Raw genomic sequence first — 22519 nt, 5'->3', positions numbered from 1 at the left:
GAGCATTCTGTTATTGGTGATTTTGAGCATTATAGTTTTGAGCATTCTGATTTTGAATATTCTGAGAACATGGCACACCCTCCACCCCGTGAGAGGACTCTAAGGGAATTGGCTGCACTTGATTTCACCTATGAAAGCTTGTGCATCCAATACCCTGATGAGGATGTCCCATATGTTCTTAAAATTGGACTGATCCATTTGCTTCCAAAGTTTCATGACCTTGCAGGTGAAGACCCACACAAGCATCTGAAAGAATTCCATATTGTCTGCTCCACCATGAAACCACTAGATGTCCTGGAGGATCACATATTTATGAAGGTCTATCCTCATTCTTTAGAGGGAGTGACAAAGGACTGGCTATATTACCTTGCTCCAAGGTCCATCACCAGCTGGGATGACCTCAAGAGAGTATTCTTAGAAAAAAATTTCCCTGCTTCCAGGACCACGACCATCAGAAAAGATATTTCAGGCATTAGACAACTCAGTGGAGAGAGCCTATATGAATACTGGGAGAGATTTAAAAAATTATGTGCTAGTTGCCCTCACCACCAGATTTCAGAGCAGCTTCTCCTCCAATATTTTTATGAAGGACCAGCAACATGGAGTGAAGTATGATAAATGCTGCCAGTGGTGGAGCCCTTGGAGACATGACCCCTGCTGAAGCCAGAAATTTAATTGAGAAGATGGCTTCCAACTCCCAGCAATTCAGTGCCAGAAATGATGCTATTGTCATTAGAGGAGTGCATGAAGTAGCCACGAATTCATCTTCATCAGGTGAGACTAAGAAGCTTGAAGGTAAACTAGATGCCTTGGTTAACCTGGTAACCCAACTGGCCATGAATCAAAAATCTGCATCTGTTGCCAGACTCTGTGATTTACGCTCCTCTGCCGACCACCACACAGACCTTTGCCCTTCTGTGTAACAATCTGAAGCAATTGAACATCCTGAAGCTTATGCTGCAAACATCTACAACAAACCTCCTCAACCTCAACAGCAAAATCAGCCACAACAGAATAACTATGACCTCTCCAGCAACAGGTACAATCCCGGATGGAGGAATCATCCCAACCTTAGATGGTCGAATCCTTCACAACAGCAGCAACAACAATAGCCTTATTTTCAAAATGTTGTTGGCCCAAGCAAACCATACGTTCCTCCACCAATCCAGCAACAACAACAACAGCAACAGCCCCAGAAACAGCAAACAGTTGAGGCCCCTCCGTAACCTTCCCTTGAAGAACTTGTGAGGCAAATGACTATGCAAAACATGTAGTTTTAGCAAGAGACTAGAGCCTCCATTCAGAGCTTAACTAATCAGATGGGACAGTTGGCTACACAGTTAAATCAACAACAATCCCAGAATTCTGATAAATTACATTCTCAATCTGTCCAGAATCCCAAAAATGTGAGTGCCATTACATTGAGGTCAGGAAAGCAGTGTCAAGGACCTCAACCAGTAGCATCTTCCTCATCTGCCAATGAACCTGCCCAACCTCACTCTACTCCAGAAAAAGATGATGACAAAATTTTAAAGAGTAAGTTACCTAACAATTTCTATGCAGGTGAATCTAAAGAGAAGCGGCATATCCCTCTTCCATTCCCTCCAAGAGCAATTTCCAACAAAAAAAATGGAAGAGGCAGAGAAGGAGATCTTGGAAACATTTAGGAAAGTAGAGGTAAACATACCTCTGCTGGATGCAATAAAGCAAATTCCAAGATATGCTAAATTCTTGAAGGAGTTGTGCACTAATAAGCGGAAGCTTAAAGGAAGTGAAAGAATTAGTATGGGCAGAAATGTCTCCGCATTGATTGGTAAATCTGTTCACCAAATCCCTGAAAAATGTAAAGATCCAGGTACATTCAGCATACCTTGTATTATAGGGAACAATAAGTTTGACAATGCCATGCTAGATTTAGGAGCTTCTGTTAGTGTTATGCCTCTGTCTATTTTTAATTCTCTATCTCTAGGTCCTTTGCAGTCAACTGATGTGGTAATTCATTTAGCTAATAGAAGTGTTGCCTATCCTGCTGGTTTCATAGAGGATGTCTTAGTTAGAGTTGGTGAGTTGATTTTCCCTGTTGATTTTTATATTTTAAATATGGAGGAGGGATTTTCTAAAGGATCAGTTCCCATCATTCTAGGCAGACCTTTTATGAAAACTGCTAGAACTAAGATAGATGTATATGCAGGCACACTATCTATGGAGTTTGATGATATAACTGTTCATTTTAATATTCTTGATGCTATGAAACACCCATCTGAAGATCTTTCTGTATTTCCTGTTGAAATAATTGACCATATTATTGATGAATACATGACTGATCTTCATTCTAATCTGCATGCCTGTCACTCTTCATGCATTGAATCTGAATTTGTACTTGATCATATGTCTGAATTTGATGCTGAGAGTGAATCTGAATTTGATATTGATTACATGTCTGTTGATGTTTTACCTCTTTAGATTGATTTTATAGAGTCAGATAGAACTAACCATGTTTCAGGAAGTACACATACATCTGACTTTCTTTATGAGGTATAGGCTGAGAAACCATCTCTTTCTACCACTATCCAGCCATCCACACCAGAAGTGAAGCCTCTGCCATCAAATTTAAAATATGCTTACTTGGATGATAGCAAAAGTTTTCCAGTAATTATATCTGCCTCCCTTGTTGATGAGTAAGAGGATAAGTTGTTATCAGTTCTCAAGAAGCACAAGAAGGCTATAGGCTGGACCTTGGCGGACATTCCTGGTATTAGCCCATCCACATGTATGGATCGAATAAATTTAGAAGATGGAGCTAAACCAGTGAGACAGCCACAGAGAAGACTCAACCCGATGATTTTTGATGTAGTGAAGAAGGAGGTAACCAAGCTTTTGCAAGCTGGCATCATTTATCCTATCTCCAACAGCCAATGGGCGAGTCCCGTCCAGGTAGTCCCGAAGAAAACCGGCCTCACCGTGATAAAAAATGAGAAGGAGGAGTTGATTCCTACTCAGGTGCAGAACAGTTGGAGAGTCTGCATCAACTATAGGAGGCTAAACCAGGTTACCAAAAAGGATCATTTTCCCCTACCATTCATTGACCAGATGCTTGAACGCCTGGTAGGTAAATCTCACTAATGTTTCCTTGATGGTTTTTCTGGTTATATGCAAATCACTATTGCCCCTGAGGATCAGGAAAAAATCATATTCACCTGCCCCTTCGGCACTTTTGCCTATAGGAGGATGCCTTTCGGCCTGTGCAATGCCCCTGGTACCTTCCAGCGGTGCATGATTAGTATTTTCAGTGATTTTTTAGAAAATTGCATAGAGGTTTTTATGGATGATTTCACTGTATATGGATTCTCTTTTGATATTTGTTTGGATAGTCTGGAAAAGGTTTTGAATAGATGCACTGAAACTAACCTTGTTCAAAATTTTGAAAAATGTCATTTTATGGTTGAGCAAGGTATAGTTTTAGGCCACATTATTTCCAATAAGGGCATTGAAATAGATCCTACAAAAATTTCTGTTATTTCACAATTGTCTTACCCCTCTTGCGTGCGAGAGGTGCGATCTTTTCTTGGTCATGCAGAATTCTACAGGCGCTTTATAAGAGAGTTTAGCAAGGTAGCCCTTCCACTATCCAACTTGTTGCAAAAGGAGGTGGAGTTTGACTTTAATGATAAATGCAAAGAGGCATTTCATTGCCTCAAAAGAGCACTGATTGGACAGCCCCATTTGAGCTAATGTGTGATGCATCCAATTACACATTGGGGGTTGTCCTTGCTCAAAAGATCTCCTTACTTCAGCTTACTTCTTTTCCACCATGACTTAGGGAGTTTTTCTTTTCCTATCTCCTCCTTTACTTTTATTACATTTGTCCGATTCTATTTGATGGTTTAATTGCTTTTAATCTTTTAATTGTGCCACATTGAGGACAATGCGTTGTTTAAGTATGGGGGGAGTGTGTTCTTTGGTTTTGGTTTTGTTAGTCGTGTTAAATTAGTTTAATTTTTGTTAGTTTTGTTGGGTTCTAGTTTAGTTTTGTTAGTTTTGTTGTGTTAAATTTGCATGTTTGTCTTTGAATTATAGGATATGTTCAAGTAATGGGTAATTGTTCTGAAAATAAAAGTCTCTTGACATTTTGTGACTTGAAATCCTTGTTATTCCTTTACATGTCATGATAGTTTTGAAAGCTCAATTTGAAAGTGATAAGTTTACCTTTGTGAGAATTCGAGCCATCCATCATCATAATCTTTTGGTGTGTTTTGCCCCATTGATTGCTTGCACAATAGCCTTACCTTGAATTAATTCCTTTGATAGCCTCTTTGAGCCTATTTTCCTTTTTCTTTGTTTTGAAGCTCATTACAAGCCTTAAGTGAAAAACCATTATATCACCTTACCCTTAAGGAATTTTGGAGCTTTGGAATTGTTTTGGGAATAAGCTGGGAATAAGTGTGGGGGGGTATGTTTCATTGGAAGATATGATTTTTGGCCATGCTTGATGTATATATATATATTGCCTAGTTCTTTCTTTAATCTTCAATTTCGTACTGTTAAAAAAATTAAAAAAAAATCAAAAATGAAAAAAAAATCAGTTGCTGCAAATTCTGCAATTTCGTACAATTCAAAAAAAAAGAAGAAAAGAAGTGAAGTTGAATAAATAAGGTCTTGATATGAGAACTTGATTTGGGAGCCTTGGTTGATTTTGTTGATATTAGAGGGTTTGGGTTTACTACTTGTGCTTAATTTCCACTTATTCCCCATTGCTCCTCTATTCCTTTGGGATTTAGCTACTTATTCCATATTTTTCTTCCCTATCTTGTCCTTGGCCCCATTACAACCTTTAAAGACCTTTTGATCCTCATATGCATGTGTTGTCAAGTCGTTTGTCAATTTTAGAATTTTGCCAAGTCTATGTGGTGTTTGTTTTCATGGGTGCTTCGAGAGTAAATAATAGCCTAGACACTTGAGAGATAGAGTGTATATCTTGTGAGGCTTAATCATTTTTCATTATTGAGCTGATTAACTATTTTGCCATGATTGGGTTACTTGGATGATTTTCACGAATGTCTTGACTCTTTGGATCTTTTCATGTTAGATGTTACTCATTTCTTTCATTCCTTGATGTTCATTGAGAAATATGTAAATGTTTTTGTTTGTCTCTCTTTGATATCTTTGGATTTTGTTCTTTATTTCATTTTGCCCAGGAGTGCAAAAGGCTAAGTATGGGGGGGGGGTTTGATGTGCCATTATTTTTTCCTATTTCTTAACCCTTTTTGCACCATTTTAAATACTGATTAGTCTTAATTGTCAAATTTATTAGGCAGTTTTATTATTTGGGCTCATTCAGCTAATTTGATGTTTTTAATCTAATTTCAGGAATTAATGAAGCATTGGGCTTGAATCTAGAATTGGGCTTGGGCTTGAATCTAGCATTGGGCTTGGACTTGAAGAGGGCAGACTAATTTATTCTACAAAATTAGATCTTATCTTATCTTATCTTATCTAGATATTATTTAGATTTGATCTCATCTAGATATTATTTCATCTAGATCTTATCTTATCTAGATTTGATTTGATTTTACTTATGGGCTTGGATTTAAAACAGATTTGTAAGCTTTGGGGCTGAAAAACTATATAACAACACCAAGGTTCTAATTTAGTTCTCTCTCTCCTCTCTCTCTTCTATTTTTCGTTTTTAGTTTTAGTCTCTCTTCTCTTTCTCTTTTATTTTCGTTTTTTACAATTCCAGTTCAGACTTTTAGTTTTATCAATAAAATTTTGTTCTCAATTTGATTAATGGAAGGCTAAGTCCGCAGCGTTGTTTTCTCTTGAGGATCAAGCACAATTCTCTTTGTGGTTCTATTATTACTGTTAAATTCTGTTCAGTTTTTTCTCTTCACTAATTACTCTGAATTAGTTGTTATTAATTCATGCATGCTTATTGCTTGATTAATTGTCTCTGCGCTTAATTTACGTTCATGCTTAATGATCGTTTATGAGTAATTGGTGTGTGTGATGCTTAATCACATAATGAATGCTTTATGTTAAATTTCGTTTAGTAATTTAATTTAGGGTTGGATTAAGTGGTTGAACTGAATAAGGATAAATTATCGCAACCTAGGATAAGAGACTTGCTTGTGAATCAAGGGGAAGCAACGTATTTTAATTCTGATATTTTCTAATTAAATTTTACTCGCTGTTTAATTTACAAAAGCAAACAACCCCCCCCCCCCCCAAATTTGTTACTATTTCCTACTATCGGTTATGAACATTTGGTTTATCATTGCTCGTTGGGAAACGACCTAGGATCACTTTCTAGTTACTACATTTTAATGTTTATTTAATTCGGGTACGGCCTCAATCAATAATGTAATCAATTAAATACTCAAAGTAATCGATTAAAGTGTTCTTGTTTACTTCTGAACAACTAAGCGAGAGAGAAGTAATCGATTAAACTACTTGGTAATTGATTAAAGTAGAGACTCCAGAATAAATTAGTCATCGTCTCAAATAGCAATGTGCATCACACATTATGCAAATAGGAAGTTATTTTATGTTGGATGCATCTAATATGCCTATTTCATTTCTAATGAAAAAGAACCTATCTCTAGCAAGTGGTTTAGTGAAAATGTCTGCAAGTTAATGCTCACTATCTATGAACTCAATGTAGCAGTCACCTTTTAACACATGATCTCTAAGAAAATGATGCATTATTTCTATGTGTTTAGTCCTAGAATGCATGATAGGATTTTTTGTTAGATTGATAACACTTATGTTGCCACATTTTAGAACCAAGGTTTACTCCAAAGTCTTTAAGTTGTTGCTTCATCCAGAGACTTTGAGCACAACATCTTCAAGCTTGTCCTTGAGCTTCAAGCTTTGGCCTTTATGTTGTTCACCATGTTTCTCATGTTGCTCTCCCTATCTCTAACATATTTTCATAAATTTTACATGCTACCCTATATTTTCACACCTAACAAACTCATTTTTAAAGTCAAATCTTTAACAAAACCAGTCCATGATAGCAACCAATTTATTTTCGTGACAATTTAGTCCAAAAAGAAAAATTCCTTAAACTTGTTTTGTTCATAACTTTTATTAGAAAGCTTCAATTTATGTGAAATTTAAGGCTAACCCTAAGTTTTGACACCCAAGGAACTCATTTTTTACCTTAAAATTTCAAAATAAATAACAACATATCTACAGTTTCAGTCAGGGTAGTAGCTACGAATTTTGAACATCAAAACAACATTCAATGAAACTTAGCTTCCAAAGACAACAAGATTAGGGTTCAAGAATTGGAAAGATCCCCCTTGCCTTGATGAAGCTACACGAAACTACTTAGATGAACAAGGAACTCAGATCCTTAAAATCTCAAGCTTCTAAGAATGAAAATGAAAATTTGGAACCATGAATGAGAAGCTTACACGAATTTGGTAAGGAAAATAACAAGCGAAAGAAGATAAGGAGTCCCTTATCAAAGCTTTGATGGAAGAAACCTCAATAGCACTTGTATAAAGCTCAAAAAATGACAAAGAATGACTTCCTCTCCCTCTTGGTGAACTCGTGCAAATGAGGAAGGAAATGGGTTCCAAATTGGTTTTTAACAAAATATAAAGATGAGGTTTAAGGTTGGTCCAAAGGAAACTTGGTTAGGTTAAAGTTGACAAGCTTAATTGACAACATGAATGACTCATGACCAGCCATGTTTAATGTGCCAAGCCATGCCATTTAAGGTTATTGTTGCTTTTGAAATTTTAACCAAAAGTGGCTAAAGTAGGTTTTAAACAAAAATGAAAATTTTGCTTTTACTAAAATTGGTATATCCTATCCTAATTCTCGAGATAGACGTATTAAAATTCCTTGGATTACGTGTAATCAAAGTGAACCTTGTACAACATTCACTCTCACAAAACTAATTGTCACTCAATGTATAGTGTAATTCTTTCACAGATGAAATTTTAGCTCATACAGTTTTTATTTCTCGGTTAAGCTATGTTAAACAAAACACATACACCTATTTATATAAAGGCTTAGAATTATACGCTCAACAAATTAAATTCATACATTCACTGAGTAAATTTATATAGTGTGAACTTACATTGTCTAGTCTTTCATGGTATAACTTCACATAGTGTAGGAAATAAATTAAGATGTTACAAATAATAATAATAATAATAATAATAATAATAATAATAATAATAATATTTTTTGATATGATAAAAAGTTATGTATTTCATTCTATGCATAGCACAAAATTCAAGGCTTAGAATTATACACTTAACAAATTAAATTCATACATTCATAAAGTAAATTTACATAATATGAACTTACATTATTAATCTTTCACGGTATAACTTTACACAGTATAGGAAATAAATAAATTAAGATTCAGGATGTTACAAACATAATAATAATAATAACAATACTTTTTTACAGGATAAAAATTTATTCATTTCATTCTATTCACCTTGGTATCTGAATTTTTATATATTTTGGCAAGAAAATTAAACATGTTAATTATTAATTAAATAAATCTCTCTTATTTTCTTAATCATAGTTATATAATTTTTTATTTATGTCACCAAAATTAATAATTAGTTAATTTAATTAAAATCCAAAATATTAATACTTTAAACATGTTCATTTTCTTATGTAAATAAATTAATGTTAATATTTCTTATTAATATTATTATTGTTTCCCCCTTGTACACATGGGATGGGACATAGTGCTGAACGGAAAAAAAAAAAACAGAAAACTAATCACACCCACGTCACTGAAACGACAATGCGTTTAAGCTTTGGAAATGCAGAAGAATAAGAAGATGCGACTCTGCTACTTCTTCTACCTCTACCGTGTTACTGTTAGGGCTTACTGAGTTGCAAGATTCACTTCAAATTATGCGTTTCGCTGATCGGTTCCTCATCACATCAAACGACGTCGCAGATCATCGCAATTCCTTGATTATTTCCTTTTGTTGATACGCGGAATCGCGCACACGGTACCACTTGAATTTTGTATGGATTTCGGTTTTTAGGGTTTGGGAGGGGGATAACTATAGGGTTTGATAATTTATGAAAAAGGGGTTTTGAGTGTGATCTTGGACCCAATAGGTCGTTGAGTCATTTTGATTTTTTTTGGGGGTGAAGATCTGTGAAATCAGGAATGTTGTTTTTGTGTGAATGCTGTTAATTTGGGGATTGTGATGCTAGATTTGTGTTTCACAGGTGCTGGTGTGTGCACTGAGGTAGAAAGAAGAAGATTGAATTGTAAACAGCATGGTGAGTGTTGTTTTGTTGTTCTAACGTCGATTCACTTGATTTGGTGATGTTGGTGACCCTCTATGCTTATTTACCTCTTTGGGGAACCAATTTTTTTTTTTCTTAAATAGAATTACCTTCTTGGAGCTTTCAAGCCTGCATGTAATGTCTTGATCACGTTTAATGATGGGAAGAACCGGAAGCAGGTAAGCAACCACTTTTACTTTTTGCTTTTATAATTTTTATTGTGGGAAGTAGTGGTGTGCGTCACATTGTCGCAGTTGGATTTTGTAATAATGCTGCATAAGGAAGAGGCTGATGCTAGTGAAAGTTCAGAGTGGTGGGAGGGGAATTGTGATCTTTAAATAGCTTGGCTTTTGGTCACATCATTGTAGTGACTTGTATTGTTATATAAGTTCGCTTTGGTTGATATCCTTTCTTGTGGATTTATAGGTTCCGTTTAAAAAAGAAAATGGTCAAATGGTCACAGTCCCACTTTTCCAAAGTCAAGAAAACATTGGTGGGAAGGTATTTTATTTGTTGATGTTCATAATATTGTACAGTTGAGTTTAAGTTAAACACATAATGTTTTCAAATAACTTCTGATAAATTGTCAACCACTTAACCTTACTTATGTATCTGCTTCCATGTTTAGATTACAATAGAACCAATGCAAGGGAAGAAGATTGATCACAATGGTGTAAAAGTTGAGCTCCTTGGACAGATAGGTTTGTACATGACTAATCTTTCTGACTTTTTATTGTGTTGTGTCTCGCAAGTCTCAATGGAGGAAAACAAAAGGATGAGGTAGAATGAATTGTTGCTTAAAATCTTTTTTGTTGATATTATACTATGTGATGAAACTGATTATGATAGAAAAATTCTATTGTACTTTGTAGAATTTTTGGTTCACTTGCTTATAGGAATTTACCTTGTCAATTATTATTCAAACTTTAAAGTCTATGATTCTTCATTTCCCCTGAAAAGAATATTTTCATTATGTATTATTTTGGTCCTTTTGTGTCACATGTATTAAATTTTGTTCAATAAAGATTAGAACAATTAGGCATGCTACATTGTTACATTTGCATTACATGTAAGATAGATGTGTGATTTTCTCTATGTAATTGACCTTTATACCTTTATGGAATCTGAAATTAGTTAAAAAATCAATCCAGCATTGATGATGCATGCTACTCGGAAATTTTTATTCCTTATCTTTTTAAAATTGTTACCTTGGGTAAATATTCCAACTTCAGTGTCTATCTTGTCAACGGAATTAAATGCCACAGCAAATTGTATGGGATTGCACATTTATTTGTAACAATTATCTCTTAATTAGGATAATTAGCTGTAATTGTATATATGACAGTTTAGCTATTTATTGGGCTGAAAATCAGGTTGACAGATTGTAATTAAAGTGTATTTATATGAGAAATCTCCATGAGGAGCAACAGTTTTTGGCCTAACCTTTTCTGAGTTTAACATGGTATCAGCCTAGGTTTCGATCCAAGACCCTAGTCTGCACTTCTTTCCTTGTTCTTTCAGCCTCGTCCAAGTTTCAGTTCTCTCCAAGTCCTTGTTTTTTTCTGTTTCTTGATCATTTCTTTCCCAATCCAGATTACCATCCCTTGTTCCATGTCTATCGAAAAGTATGATGTTCTCTTGGTTCGCCTTAATGGCAAAAACTACTCAGCTTGGGCATTCCAATTCCAGATCTTTGTCACAGGAAAAGACTTATGGGGTCATGTTGACGGCAGCTCTCCCGTCCCTGACAAAGACACAACTAAGGTTGAACACGCCAAATGGACAGTCAAAAATGCTCAAGTCATGGCCTGGATCCTAGGCTCTGTCGATCCCAACATTGTCCTGAATCTTCGGCCTTACAAGACAGCAACCACAATGTGAAATTACTTGAAGAAAGTCTACAGTCACAACAATGAAGCTCGAAGGTTCCAGCTTGAACACGACATCGCTACCTTTAGACAGGATAGTCTCTCCATCTCTGATTTTTACTCTCAATTCATGAATCTTTGGGCTGAATACACTGATATAGTTTATGCGGACTTGCCTTCTGAAGGCCTCAGTTCAGTCCAAACAGTTCATGAAACTACTAAACGCGATCAATTTCTTATGAAATTGAGATCTGATTTTGAAGGTATTCGGTCCAACCTCATGCATAGAAATCCTGTACCATCACTGGATGCATGTTTTAATGCTCTGTTGCGTGAAGAACAACGCCTCCTTACACAGTCCATCATTGAAGATCACAAATCCGCTATTGTTCCAGTGGCATATGTGGCCCGAGGAAAACCAAAAAGCCATGACATGCGTACTGTTCAATGTTTCTGTTGTAAGCAATTTGGACATTATGCTTCTAACTGTCCGAACAAATTCTGCAACTACTGCAAAAAGGATGGGCATATTATTAAAGAATGCCCCATAAGGCCACCCAAGCGAAATGTCACAGCTTTTACAGCCTCAGTTGATTCATCTGTTCCTAATAATTCAGCCAATCCAGCACCTGTTCAGCAACAAGCTCCTGATCCTGCTCCAACTATGACCCCTGAAATGGTTCAACAAATGATCATTTCAGCATTCTCTGCTCTAGGATTCTCAGGTAAATCCTCTTCCCCTTGGTATTTTGATTTGGGGGCTTCCAACCACATGACCAACAATGCTCAATTTCTTACTAATATCAAAAAATATCTTGGAGACCTCAAGATACACACCGCTGATGGAAATCCTTTGCCTATCACAACCACTGGTGATATTTCTCCATCTCTAACCAATGTTTTTGTTTCTCCTGGTCTCACTAGTAATCTCATTTCAGTTGGTCAATTAGTTGACAATGATTGTCAAGTACAATTCTCACAGTCTGGTTGTCTTGTGCAGGATCAACACTCAGGGAAGATAATCGCGAAGGGGCCTAAAGTTGGACGCCTTTTCCCAATCCATTTCTCATTGCCTTCTAGTCTTTCTTTGCCTTTAGTTTCTTGTAATTCTGCTATTGTTGATTACCAAGTGTGGCATAAGCGTCTTGGACATCCAAACACAAATGTACTTCATGAATTGCTCAAATCTAATTATCTTGGAAATAAACACAATTCATCTCTTAATGCTGTTCACTTTGATTGTATTCCTTGTAAACTTGGTAAAAGTAAAATTCTGCCTTTTCCAACACATCAGTCTAATGTAACACAACCTTTTGAAATCATCCACAGTGATGTTTGGGTCTATTTTCTGCAATCAAAAGATGAAGTCTTTTCCACTTTCAAATTTTTCCATGCTTTTGTTCAGACCCAATTTTCGTCAAAAATAAAAATATTTTGCTCTGATAATGGGGGAGAATACATGTCACACTCATTTCAGGACTTCTTGCAATCCAATGGCATTGTATCCCAAAGGTCATGCCCCTCAACTCCACAACAAAATGGGGTAGCGGAAAGAAAAAATTGCCATTTGCTTGATGTTGTCTGTACCCTTTTGCTAGAGTCTCATGTGCCATCACGTTTTTGGTGTGAAACCCTTTCCACTGCAGTTCATCTTATCAACCGATTGCCATCTCCATCAATAGGTAATGAATCCCCTTTCAATCGGTTATATGGTCATCCACCCAATTACTCCAATCTTCGTATCTTTGGTTGTGTGTTATGTCCATCTTCCTCCAAGAGAACACACCAAGCTCACTACACAATTTGTTGAATGTGCCTTTCTTGGATATTCTCCTCATCAAAAGGGCTTTCTATGTTATGATCCTACCATCCGTAGGATTTGAGTATCTAGAAATGTCATTTTCCAAGAAAATGTATACTTTTTTGCATCAAATCCTGACCTTACCTCTCCTCCAATTTCTGTTTTGCCATTGTTTTCTAACTCTCATGCAGGAGAACCATCTCCTAAACCTCTCTTGACCTACAGCAGACGTAGCACTGCAAACCAAAATCAACAGACAGAACCTCAAGGGCCCCCTCAAGATAATTCCTTGGCTGCTGATCCAGTAGAAGAACCAGAACCAGCTCCTCCAAGACGCAGCTCACGCATTATTAAGCCCCCAGACAGGTATATCCATTCCATGACAGCCTCATTATCCTCTATTCCTATCCCTTCCTCTTATAGCCAGGCCATGAAGAATGCTTGTTGGCAGAAAGCTATTGAAACTGAACTTCTAGCATTGGAAGAAAATCAAACATGGGATATAGTCCCGTGTCCCACATCTGTTAAGCCTTTAAGTAGCAAGTTTGTGTTCTCTATAAAGCTGCGTTCGGATGGATCCATAGATCGTTACAAAGCTCGTTTAGTTGTGCTTGGAAATAAGCAACAATATGGACTGGACTATGATGAGACTTTTGCACCGGTCGCCAAGATGACAACTGTGCGCACTATTCTTGCTCTTGCTGCCTCACAATCTTGGCCACTACATCAAATGGATGTCAAAAACGCATTCCTTCACGGTGACCTTAAGGAGGAAGTTTACATCAAGCTTCCTATTGGTATGCCTACCCCTTCACCTAATAATATTTGCAAACTGAAACGCTCTTTATATGGATTAAAACAGGCACCAAGAGTATGGTTTGAAAAGTTTCGCTCGACACTACTTGTTTTTGAATTCACTCAAAGTCAGTATGATCCCTCTCTTTTCCTACAAAGGACTCCTAAAGGCATCATGGTGCTTCTTGTTTATGTGGATGACATTGTGGTCACTGGTTCAGATCAAGATGCTGTTTCTAGAAAAAAAAATCAGTTGCATTCAACCTTTCAGATGAAAGACTTAGGCCATCTCACTTATTTCTTGGGTTTAGAGGTGCATTATCATCACCAAGGCATTTCTCTATGTCAACACAAGTATATTCAAAACTTGGTCCAACTAGCTGGACTCCCAAATGCCACCCCTGTTGACACTCCCATGGAAGTTAATGTTAAATATCGGAGAGATGAAGGTGAACTTCTTGATGATCCCACTCACTATCGCAAGCTCGTGGGAAGTCTCATCTATCTAACTATCACTCGCCCAGATATTTCTTTTGCTGTCCACACCGTGAGTAAGTTCATGCAATCTCCGAGGCATTTGCATCTTTCAGCAGTAAAACGGATCATTAGATACCTCCTTGGCACCCCAAAGCATGGTCTGTTTTTTCCTGCTGATTCCTCCGTACAACTCCAAGCATACAGTGATGCTGATTGGGCTGGTTGTCCAGACACAAGAAAATCTACTACTGGCTGATGTATGTTCCTAGGGAATGCTCCTATTTCATGGAAATGTAAGAAACAAGATTCAGTCTCAAAGTCCTCCATTGAAGCAGAATATCGCGCGATGTCTGCCACTTGTTTCGAAATAATATGGCTGCGTGGTCTCCTCACAGAGCTTGGATTCTCTCAAGCACAACCAACTCCGCTGCATGCTGACAACACTAGTGCCATACAGATTGCAGCAAATCCAGTTTACCATGAACGGACTAAACATATTGAGGTTGACTGTCACTCTATTCGCGATGCCTATGATCGAAGAGTCATCAGTCTACCACACATCTCAACTTCCATTCAAATAGCTGACATTTTCACTAAAACATTGACTCGTCAGCGACACAATTTTCTACTTAGCAAATTGATGCTGGTCGATTTCTGGGCATCAATTTGAGGGGGGATGTCAACGGAATTAAATGTCACAGCAAATTGTATGGGATTGCACATTTATTTGTAACAATTATCTCTTAATTAGGATAATTAGCTGTAATTGTATATATGGCAGTTTAGCTATTTATTGGGCTGAAAATCAGGTTGACAGATTGTAATTAAAGTGTATTTATATGAGAAATCTCCATGAGGAGCAGCTGTTTTTGGCCTAACCTTTTCTGAGTTTAACATATCTGTTATCCAATTATTATAAATTATAAATGATTGTCAGCTGGATTGTCCCTTTTGTGCTTAATGCCTTTGACTTGTGATTGTGATGAAGCATAAAATGATATACATCTTAGGGAAACATCATTGAATTATTAGTAGAGACTTTAAGTCCTAAAGCTGTACAGCACAAAGATGGATTTTCCTAATTTAAGATTTCCATTTCAGTTTTGTCAAAATAGTTTATAGAAAATGTTTTCTTTGGATTTGTACCCACCCTTTTTTCTCTAGAGCATCTGCACCTGAAACTGATATGATCTTCCTGTCATTGATAATCTTATTTCAAATTTGAGCAGTTTAAGATTAATTTTACAATGATGTAACTGTTCAATGTTTATCGGGTAATGACCAGCAAAGAAATAAATTTTCCATTCATCACTTGCTGTAAACAAACACGGTTGTTTTTTCATTATTGTTTTGGGAATAATTTTTTTTGTGACTGTTATCTTTTTTCTACTTCATTGCTGACAAAGTTCATTTTAAATTTTGTTTCATTGTGCAGAGATGTATTTTGACAGAGGAAATTTTTATGACTTTACTTCCCTTGGTAATTGAGTGTTCTGCCACTTTCATCCTTGAATTAGTGTGGTAACTCTTGTGATGCTTAGTTATATATTTTCATTATACTGTCTTTTACAGTACGAGAACTAGACGTTCCTGGAGAAATCTATGAGAGGAAAACATATGCATTTGAATTTTCTACTGTTGAAATGCCATATGAGACATATAATGGGGTGAATGTGAGGCTTAGGTAAGATATCTTGAAGATCCATGGATTTGTCTGTTAAAATTTTTATGCATATGCTTTTTGTCTATTGCCTTTCTTGAATATTTGCTTTGCTAATAAGAGTATGGGGAGCTTGAAAATGATATTTTCTGATGCTTTTATGCATTTTCAATTTCCAGGTATGTATTGAAAGTGACCATTAACCGTGGCTATGCTGGGAGCATAGTAGAATACCAGGATTTTGTGGTATGTTCTCTATCAGTAAACGGGATTTATGATTTCTTGTCTGAGTAGTTATCAAATTTAATGTTATTATCAAATCAAATACATTTCATGGGTAATATTGTGTTGGATGTAGTTGTAAACATGGTTATCAAACTCATGAGTTAACTTGCAAACTCGGATGCGTTTATGAGTCTAGTTCCCTTCTGCAAGGTGACTCAGCTGTAGACTCATTTTTGAGGTAGACTGGTGCGAACTCGGTCAGACTCGCAAGTCCACTACCGAGTTGGCGAGTCCAGTTGAAGCCCCAATTAATGAACGACACCAGGGTAGGTCATTTTTGGTCGCCTCTGTTTTAAAAGACCCAGTCAGGGTTCTTTTTTTTCTCATTTCTTGCTTCTGTTTTCTTCTTTCTCTGCAATTCTTCCTTCCTTCTCCTCTGCTTGATTGCCGCTGGGTGGGGGTGGATTGTTGAAGCCTCATTCTCCACTCTTGCATGCATGCGATTCTGAGTTTGGGGTTTCTAGTTTGTACATTTCAAACCTTCCCATTCTGTTGAAGGGAAGGCTCTGTTCCTTTCTTAGTTGCTGATGATTATGTTGCCTCTCCCCTACCCCAAATTCATACTGTTCTATTTGACCCCTTGTATGCACGTGATTATGTTTTCTGTACCTTCACTACCCCAACCCCAAATTCATATTGTTATACATAAATATTTCTAATTATTGCTGGGTCTTTTATTGGTTAATTTTGTTTTCATGTTTTTAATGTTAGTATCCCAATTTATAATATCTCCGGAAGTGGGACTGGATCAAATTGTATGAACTTATTACTTGTTTTATTTGGTGTAGTTTGAACTTATCTATTTTGCTTTATTATGGTGTTGAAACATTGAATTGATATGTCATTTAGAGGTATTTTATTATTATCTTATATGAAGTACATTCTTACGAGTTTACGAGTCGGGTCTATGAGTCGAGTTTACGAAACTCTCACAAGTCTATGTAGACTCTCGAGTTTGATAACCTTAATTGTAAAATAGATACATGAGTACACTATTCCCCCACCTCAAAAGAAAAAAAGTTTGTATATGTTCAAAATATAGAAGTTCTTGTTATCCTTTTTCATTAACTTCTATGTATTTTTTTCTTCATCCATCAGGTTCGAAACTATTCTCCACCTCCACAAATTAACAATAGCATCAAGGTGAGCACAATGACATGGTAATTGAATTTTAAATTTTTAATGCTGTCTAGCACATATTCATTGCTATTGTACATACTACGATAGTAATTCATATCCATGTTCACAATTTTCCGTCAATTCAAAACAATAATGACTCGGGAGCAATGATAAAGTGAAGTTATGTCATCAACCTCAACCATTTCCTTTCAATTACCCATTGTTAAAGTATCTGCAGGTTCATGTAGTTATTGTAATACGTCGGTTAGTTGATGGCGTTAGCTAGTTAGCTAGTTAGTTAGTTGCAGGTCAGTTAGCGGGATACTCAGTTAGTTAGTCAAGTGTCTGGTGATGTATATAAATAGAAAGAGGGGTTCAAAGGGAGTCATTCATTGTGTGGGAATCTGTAAAGGAATTGGGAAAGACTTGGAGCTTTCGAAAGTCCAGGAGTGTTCATTTTATTGTCTTTGCCTTGTTCTTGATTCTGAATGTGAAACCACATTGGAGCCAGGATTGGGAATTAGGGTTCTTAATGAAATTTATTCCTTGTGTGCTTAATATGAACCAGTTTCTATCATATTGCCTCGGGCTATACCTCAACTTTGTTATTGGCTACTTTTATTTCTTAATTATGTTGCATAATATTATACCTTGTACAGATGGAAGTTGGAATTGAAGATTGTTTACACATCGAATTTGAATACAACAAAAGCAAGTAAGCTGAATTTTGATCGACCATTTCATTGGAATTCTGTCTACTTTTAATCTTTTATCAGGTTGTTTATCTTAATTATGTACCAATTTATCTCCTACTAAGTTTCTGTTCATAGCTTGAAGTGTGAAATATATATATATATATTGCATTATCTTGTTCAGTCTTCTTGGCCTATGAATTTGTTCTTCCATCTTGCATAATGTCTATTGATTATAACAAAAATCCTAGATAATTGAGCTGTTTTTTGCACCATAGATATTTTTGTCAAAAAATAGCACTTTATCTAGGAAGCACAAATACGACATGGACAACATGGTAACAAGCATACAGCAAAATTTTCAAATTATAGGACACATGACTATAATATAATGTTTAAAATAAATTTAAACTAGACATTTTAATCAGAAGATTGAATTTAAAATTAAATAAATTTCATAAGTTATTATAAACATAATAAAATACTAAAGTTTATGTAATTATTCTAGTATTCCAATTTATGTTGGTGTAAAACTGTAAAAGTTTGAAAAATTATAGGAAAAAAATTATTAAAATGCAGGTTAGAGTATTTGTGCACTGTTCAACAAGCCTATAAAATGACATGGCTACTATTTAGAAATGTATCTGCTTCTTAGTACTGTATAGAGCTTTTGTGCATTGCTTTTGAAGAGAACATTTTTCTCATCTAATTTATACGTTATTAAGGTATAAGACTTGTAAATACTTATTCGGATTTACAACTTTTCAGGTATCATCTCAAAGATGTCATCATTGGTAAGATATACTTTTTACTTGTCAGAATCAAGATAAAAAACATGGATCTTGAGATTAGGCGTCGGGAATCCACGGGATCAGGGACCAACACCCATGTTGAGACAGAAACGTTGGCTAAATTTGAGTTGATGGATGGTGCTCCTGTTAGAGGTAGGTTAGCCTTGAAATTGGATTACACCTTTTGTACTTTCTATTTAAATATTAAATAAATATTAATTTTGATAAGTGACAACATAAAAGTAGTTTAGATTTTTAAGCAGTAATGTTTCATGTTTATACATATTCATAAACCTTTTTGTATTCACTCTTCTACCAGAAAGGTGAAAATGTATTTTACTGGTCTTGTATTCATAACATAACATCTTATGTTTGCTATTAACAAAACAAATTAAGGTAATAAATTTCTGCCACATAGATTTTTTAAAGTAAATATAAAGATAAATTACATTCCTCCTGATATATTGGTAAACTTCCTCTTTATTTTTAAAAATTAAAAATTATTAATTATTGATATTTGAAAAAGATATGAATGTTTTAGCTGAAGTTTCAAAATCAATGGTAGGGGATGTTTAAAACTTTATTTCTATATTCTGAACTTCTGAAGTTAATAATAAAGCTTTTAAAGTGGCTTTAGGAGACTTGGTTGTAGTTGCATCGCTATTAAGAGGCTAGTATGTGTTAAAATGGGTAAAATGTAACACATTTCATTTCTCTATGGAGGATATGTAATTTAAGCCTGTCTCAATGGAAGAGTATATTAAAATATAAAAAACTGTCAAACTTTACATAAACTGGTCTCATGCCTAGCTAAAAGAAGGTTGTCTTTAAGTAATTCATAGACAACAACAATTTTTGTCAAATCTTTCATGCCAAATGTAAGTATTGGCATTACTCTAAGCCCTAAAATAATATATTTGTAAAAATGTTTATTGTTTTTGTACTTCAATGTATAGACAATGATTGAACATCGAAGACCTTCAAATAAATGAGAAAACAGAATAGCAATAAGAAAATAGAAAAGGAATGCATATGTTTTGCTTACTTTCTAGGCAGAAGCTTTCTACAACAGATGTTGATTTGACCTAAATGAAATACATTTCACCTATATGATGTGTGATTGTTTTTACAGGTGAATCGATTCCAATCAGACTGTTCCTCGGTCCTTATGAGCTGACCCCAACACATCGTAACATTAATAACAAATTTAGTGTGAAGTACTTTTTAAATCTTGTGTTGGTTGATGAAGAGGACAGACGATATTTCAAGCAGCAGGAAATCACAATGTATAGGCTGCAAGAAGAAACTTCATGATTACTTATCATTCGGGGAGTGAGTATTAGGTTTGGTAACAAATAAAAAAGATTGTGATGGACATTCTTAAAATGGCTTAGTGTTCTAGCTTGCTTTCATCACTTTCGGTCATGTACATCGACAGATCTCTCATTCATGTCTAGACAGTTCTGTAATTTTTAAACACACCATTGAAGGAAACATCTTAAGAAATGTGTTGGATCAATGATACCCATGAGAAAGTGTGTGACTGAATGTGTATACTTGAGAGTGTGATATCCTTTTTCAATTCTTTTGAACGGACAAAATCTGGTGCAGAACTCTGATTTTTTGTCTTCGCATTGGCATCTTCTGTTGTGTTACATTCATAGTAATAATCATAACATTGCATTGTCGCAATCGATACACCATACAAGCCTATTTTTTCAAATGAAGGCTAAGATTAGGAAGACATTTCCCCCCCTTTTGTTAATAGGTAGTGAAAGATTTACAGATAAGCAATAATTAAAGGGAGACTTAGCACGATGATTAGAGTTACTATTGTGTGACTAGGGGGCTACAGTTTCAAGTTGAGGAACTTGTCTTTTAAGAGAAGATTGGTTGATTATTGTTTATTAACTAATGCTTTGACAAGATAAACGTGAGAAAAACTATAAACGTCAAAATGTCATGATGTAAAAAGACCTAATACAAAATGTATGCTTTTGCAAGAAGCAGAAACTCATTCATACTTGGTGTGGTGGCTCATAATTAGTTGCGGGATGAATATGTTTAGGATAATATCTCTTTATTACCAGTATTGACAATTTGGCCGAAATGGATTCTATGCACTCATGAATTTGGACCGTACGATGATATATGCTTTAAATGTATATTTTAAGTTGAATTTACCAAAATAATATATGAATAGTTTGATTTTCATGGGATGGTTCTAATTAGTCAAACTGCATGAATGCGTGCTTTCGGCTTTCCCTTATTGTAGAGAATCTAGATCCAAATTTGGCACCTTTTCTCTTTGCGCGGCATAAGCTTCCTACATGTTACCCCACTTGGTTGAGGTTATAAGTTGTAGCAAGTAGAAACTCGATTTATAAAAACTTTTTATATATTATTTAATGAAATGTTGCTTAAGTCTTTGGATAATACGTTTTTTAATGTTTTACTTTTTATGTATTTAATTGAGTAAATAATTGCTTTAGTCTATGAAATTGAAAGTGTTGTCATATTAATTCTTGAAACTAAAAAATATTAAATAATTTCTTAAATTTAATTACTCAATGCGATTTTAGTCTCTTAACATTTGTTAATATTATAACCGAAGTCATGTTTTTTTCTTTTAGATTAATGTGATTGTCGATTTGCATTTTCAGATGATTCGTTTTTAATTTTCTTTGATTTAGGGGACTAAATAGAAATTGAAACATACTGCAGCTTATAAGAATATAATTTTAGCATAAGGTACTGCCTAGCTAGATGACCGAGCTCAGTTGTCATTCATAGTAACAACTTCAACTGTATCATTTTTTAGGGTTTATTTGGTAAGGTGAAAAGAAAACAAGGAGAGAAGTTTGAAATTTAAATAGAAGGCAGGAGGGAGGAAAAGTTGATGTTTTATTTATAGAAGTCAATATTTTCCTTATTTTATTTTACTTTCTCTCCAATCAAACCAAAAATAATACATTATTATCTATGTTTTATTTCTCCTATATTTTTTTTCCTCTCAATCAAACATATAATTAATGTCACAAGTAACCACTTTTCAAGCTAATTCTGTAGCCAAACACTGCTTAACGTTCATTCCTATTTCAACAGCTCTATAGACATAACTAGTGACAAAATATTCTTGTAATCTTTCAGTCAACATTTTTTTTTGTATTCCCATTAGAAAGCATGGAGATAACCCACTGACTTATGTCAGCCTTATCATGAGGTTGTGCAATTGCTGGCTGACCTGTGATTGCCCAAAAGAACAAAACCCCAAACTAATTTGGTCAGATTCTTGGTATTTGTTTTTATCCCGATCAATTTTAATCCGTTCATAGGTGGGAATTACTTGGGGCACCCAGCATTTTTGTTGGGGCACCCAGCAATTCCTAAAAGTACCAAAAATACCCTTATGGTATTTTTGGTTATAATAACCGGTTCAATTTTTCATTTCTATAGCGCCATTTTTTTTTTTTTGCAAAATTTTTATCACTTAGTGTAAGTTGCTTCCGTTAAGGGCGATTTGGAAGCATATTTGGTCTCTGGTGGTGTATGTGTGTTTGTGAAGAGTATATGGTGAATTTTGGTCGATTTCCGTCGTCGGAAAAGGAGAGAAGTGCAAAAAAGAATTTGACGTATGTACGGATCAGCAATCCGTATGGCCATTCGGATTAGCAATCCGTATGACCATACGCATTGTAATCCGTATGGTTTATATGGATCAACAATTCGTATGAACCATAAGGATTGGCAAT

The 22519-nt window shown here is 35.4% G+C and overlaps 1 protein-coding gene and 1 non-coding gene across 3 annotated transcripts; one reads left to right on the top strand and one right to left on the bottom strand.

Annotated features, from left to right (window-relative positions):
- Positions 1-447: 447 nt before the first annotated feature.
- Positions 448-554, bottom strand: LOC114411017. The gene has a single exon (XR_003666404.1). It is a non-coding gene; the product is annotated as a small nucleolar RNA R71 (small nucleolar RNA).
- Positions 555-8748: 8194 nt separating this feature from the next.
- Positions 8749-20368, top strand: LOC114409430 (vacuolar protein sorting-associated protein 26A-like). Of its 2 annotated transcripts, none has more exons than XM_028372893.1 (12): positions 8749-9009; positions 9220-9273; positions 9384-9458; positions 9706-9780; positions 9908-9980; positions 15656-15700; positions 15793-15904; positions 16060-16126; positions 17264-17308; positions 17944-17999; positions 18745-18920; positions 19900-20368. In XM_028372893.1, the coding sequence occupies exons 2-12, from the start codon at positions 9271-9273 to the stop codon at positions 20079-20081; spliced, it is 909 nt and encodes a 302-aa protein (XP_028228694.1). In that variant the 5' UTR covers positions 8749-9009; positions 9220-9270; the 3' UTR covers positions 20082-20368. The 2 variants fall into 2 exon arrangements, with proteins under 2 accessions (XP_028228694.1, XP_028228693.1); XM_028372892.1 differs by having other exon boundaries at positions 8750-8993.
- The last annotated feature ends 2151 nt before the right edge of the window (positions 20369-22519 follow it).

This window comes from Glycine soja, chromosome 4, assembly GCF_004193775.1.
Source record: "Glycine soja cultivar W05 chromosome 4, ASM419377v2, whole genome shotgun sequence".
NCBI classification, from domain to species: Eukaryota; Viridiplantae; Streptophyta; class Magnoliopsida; order Fabales; family Fabaceae; genus Glycine; species Glycine soja.
This window is presented reverse-complemented; position numbering and strand designations above follow the sequence as displayed.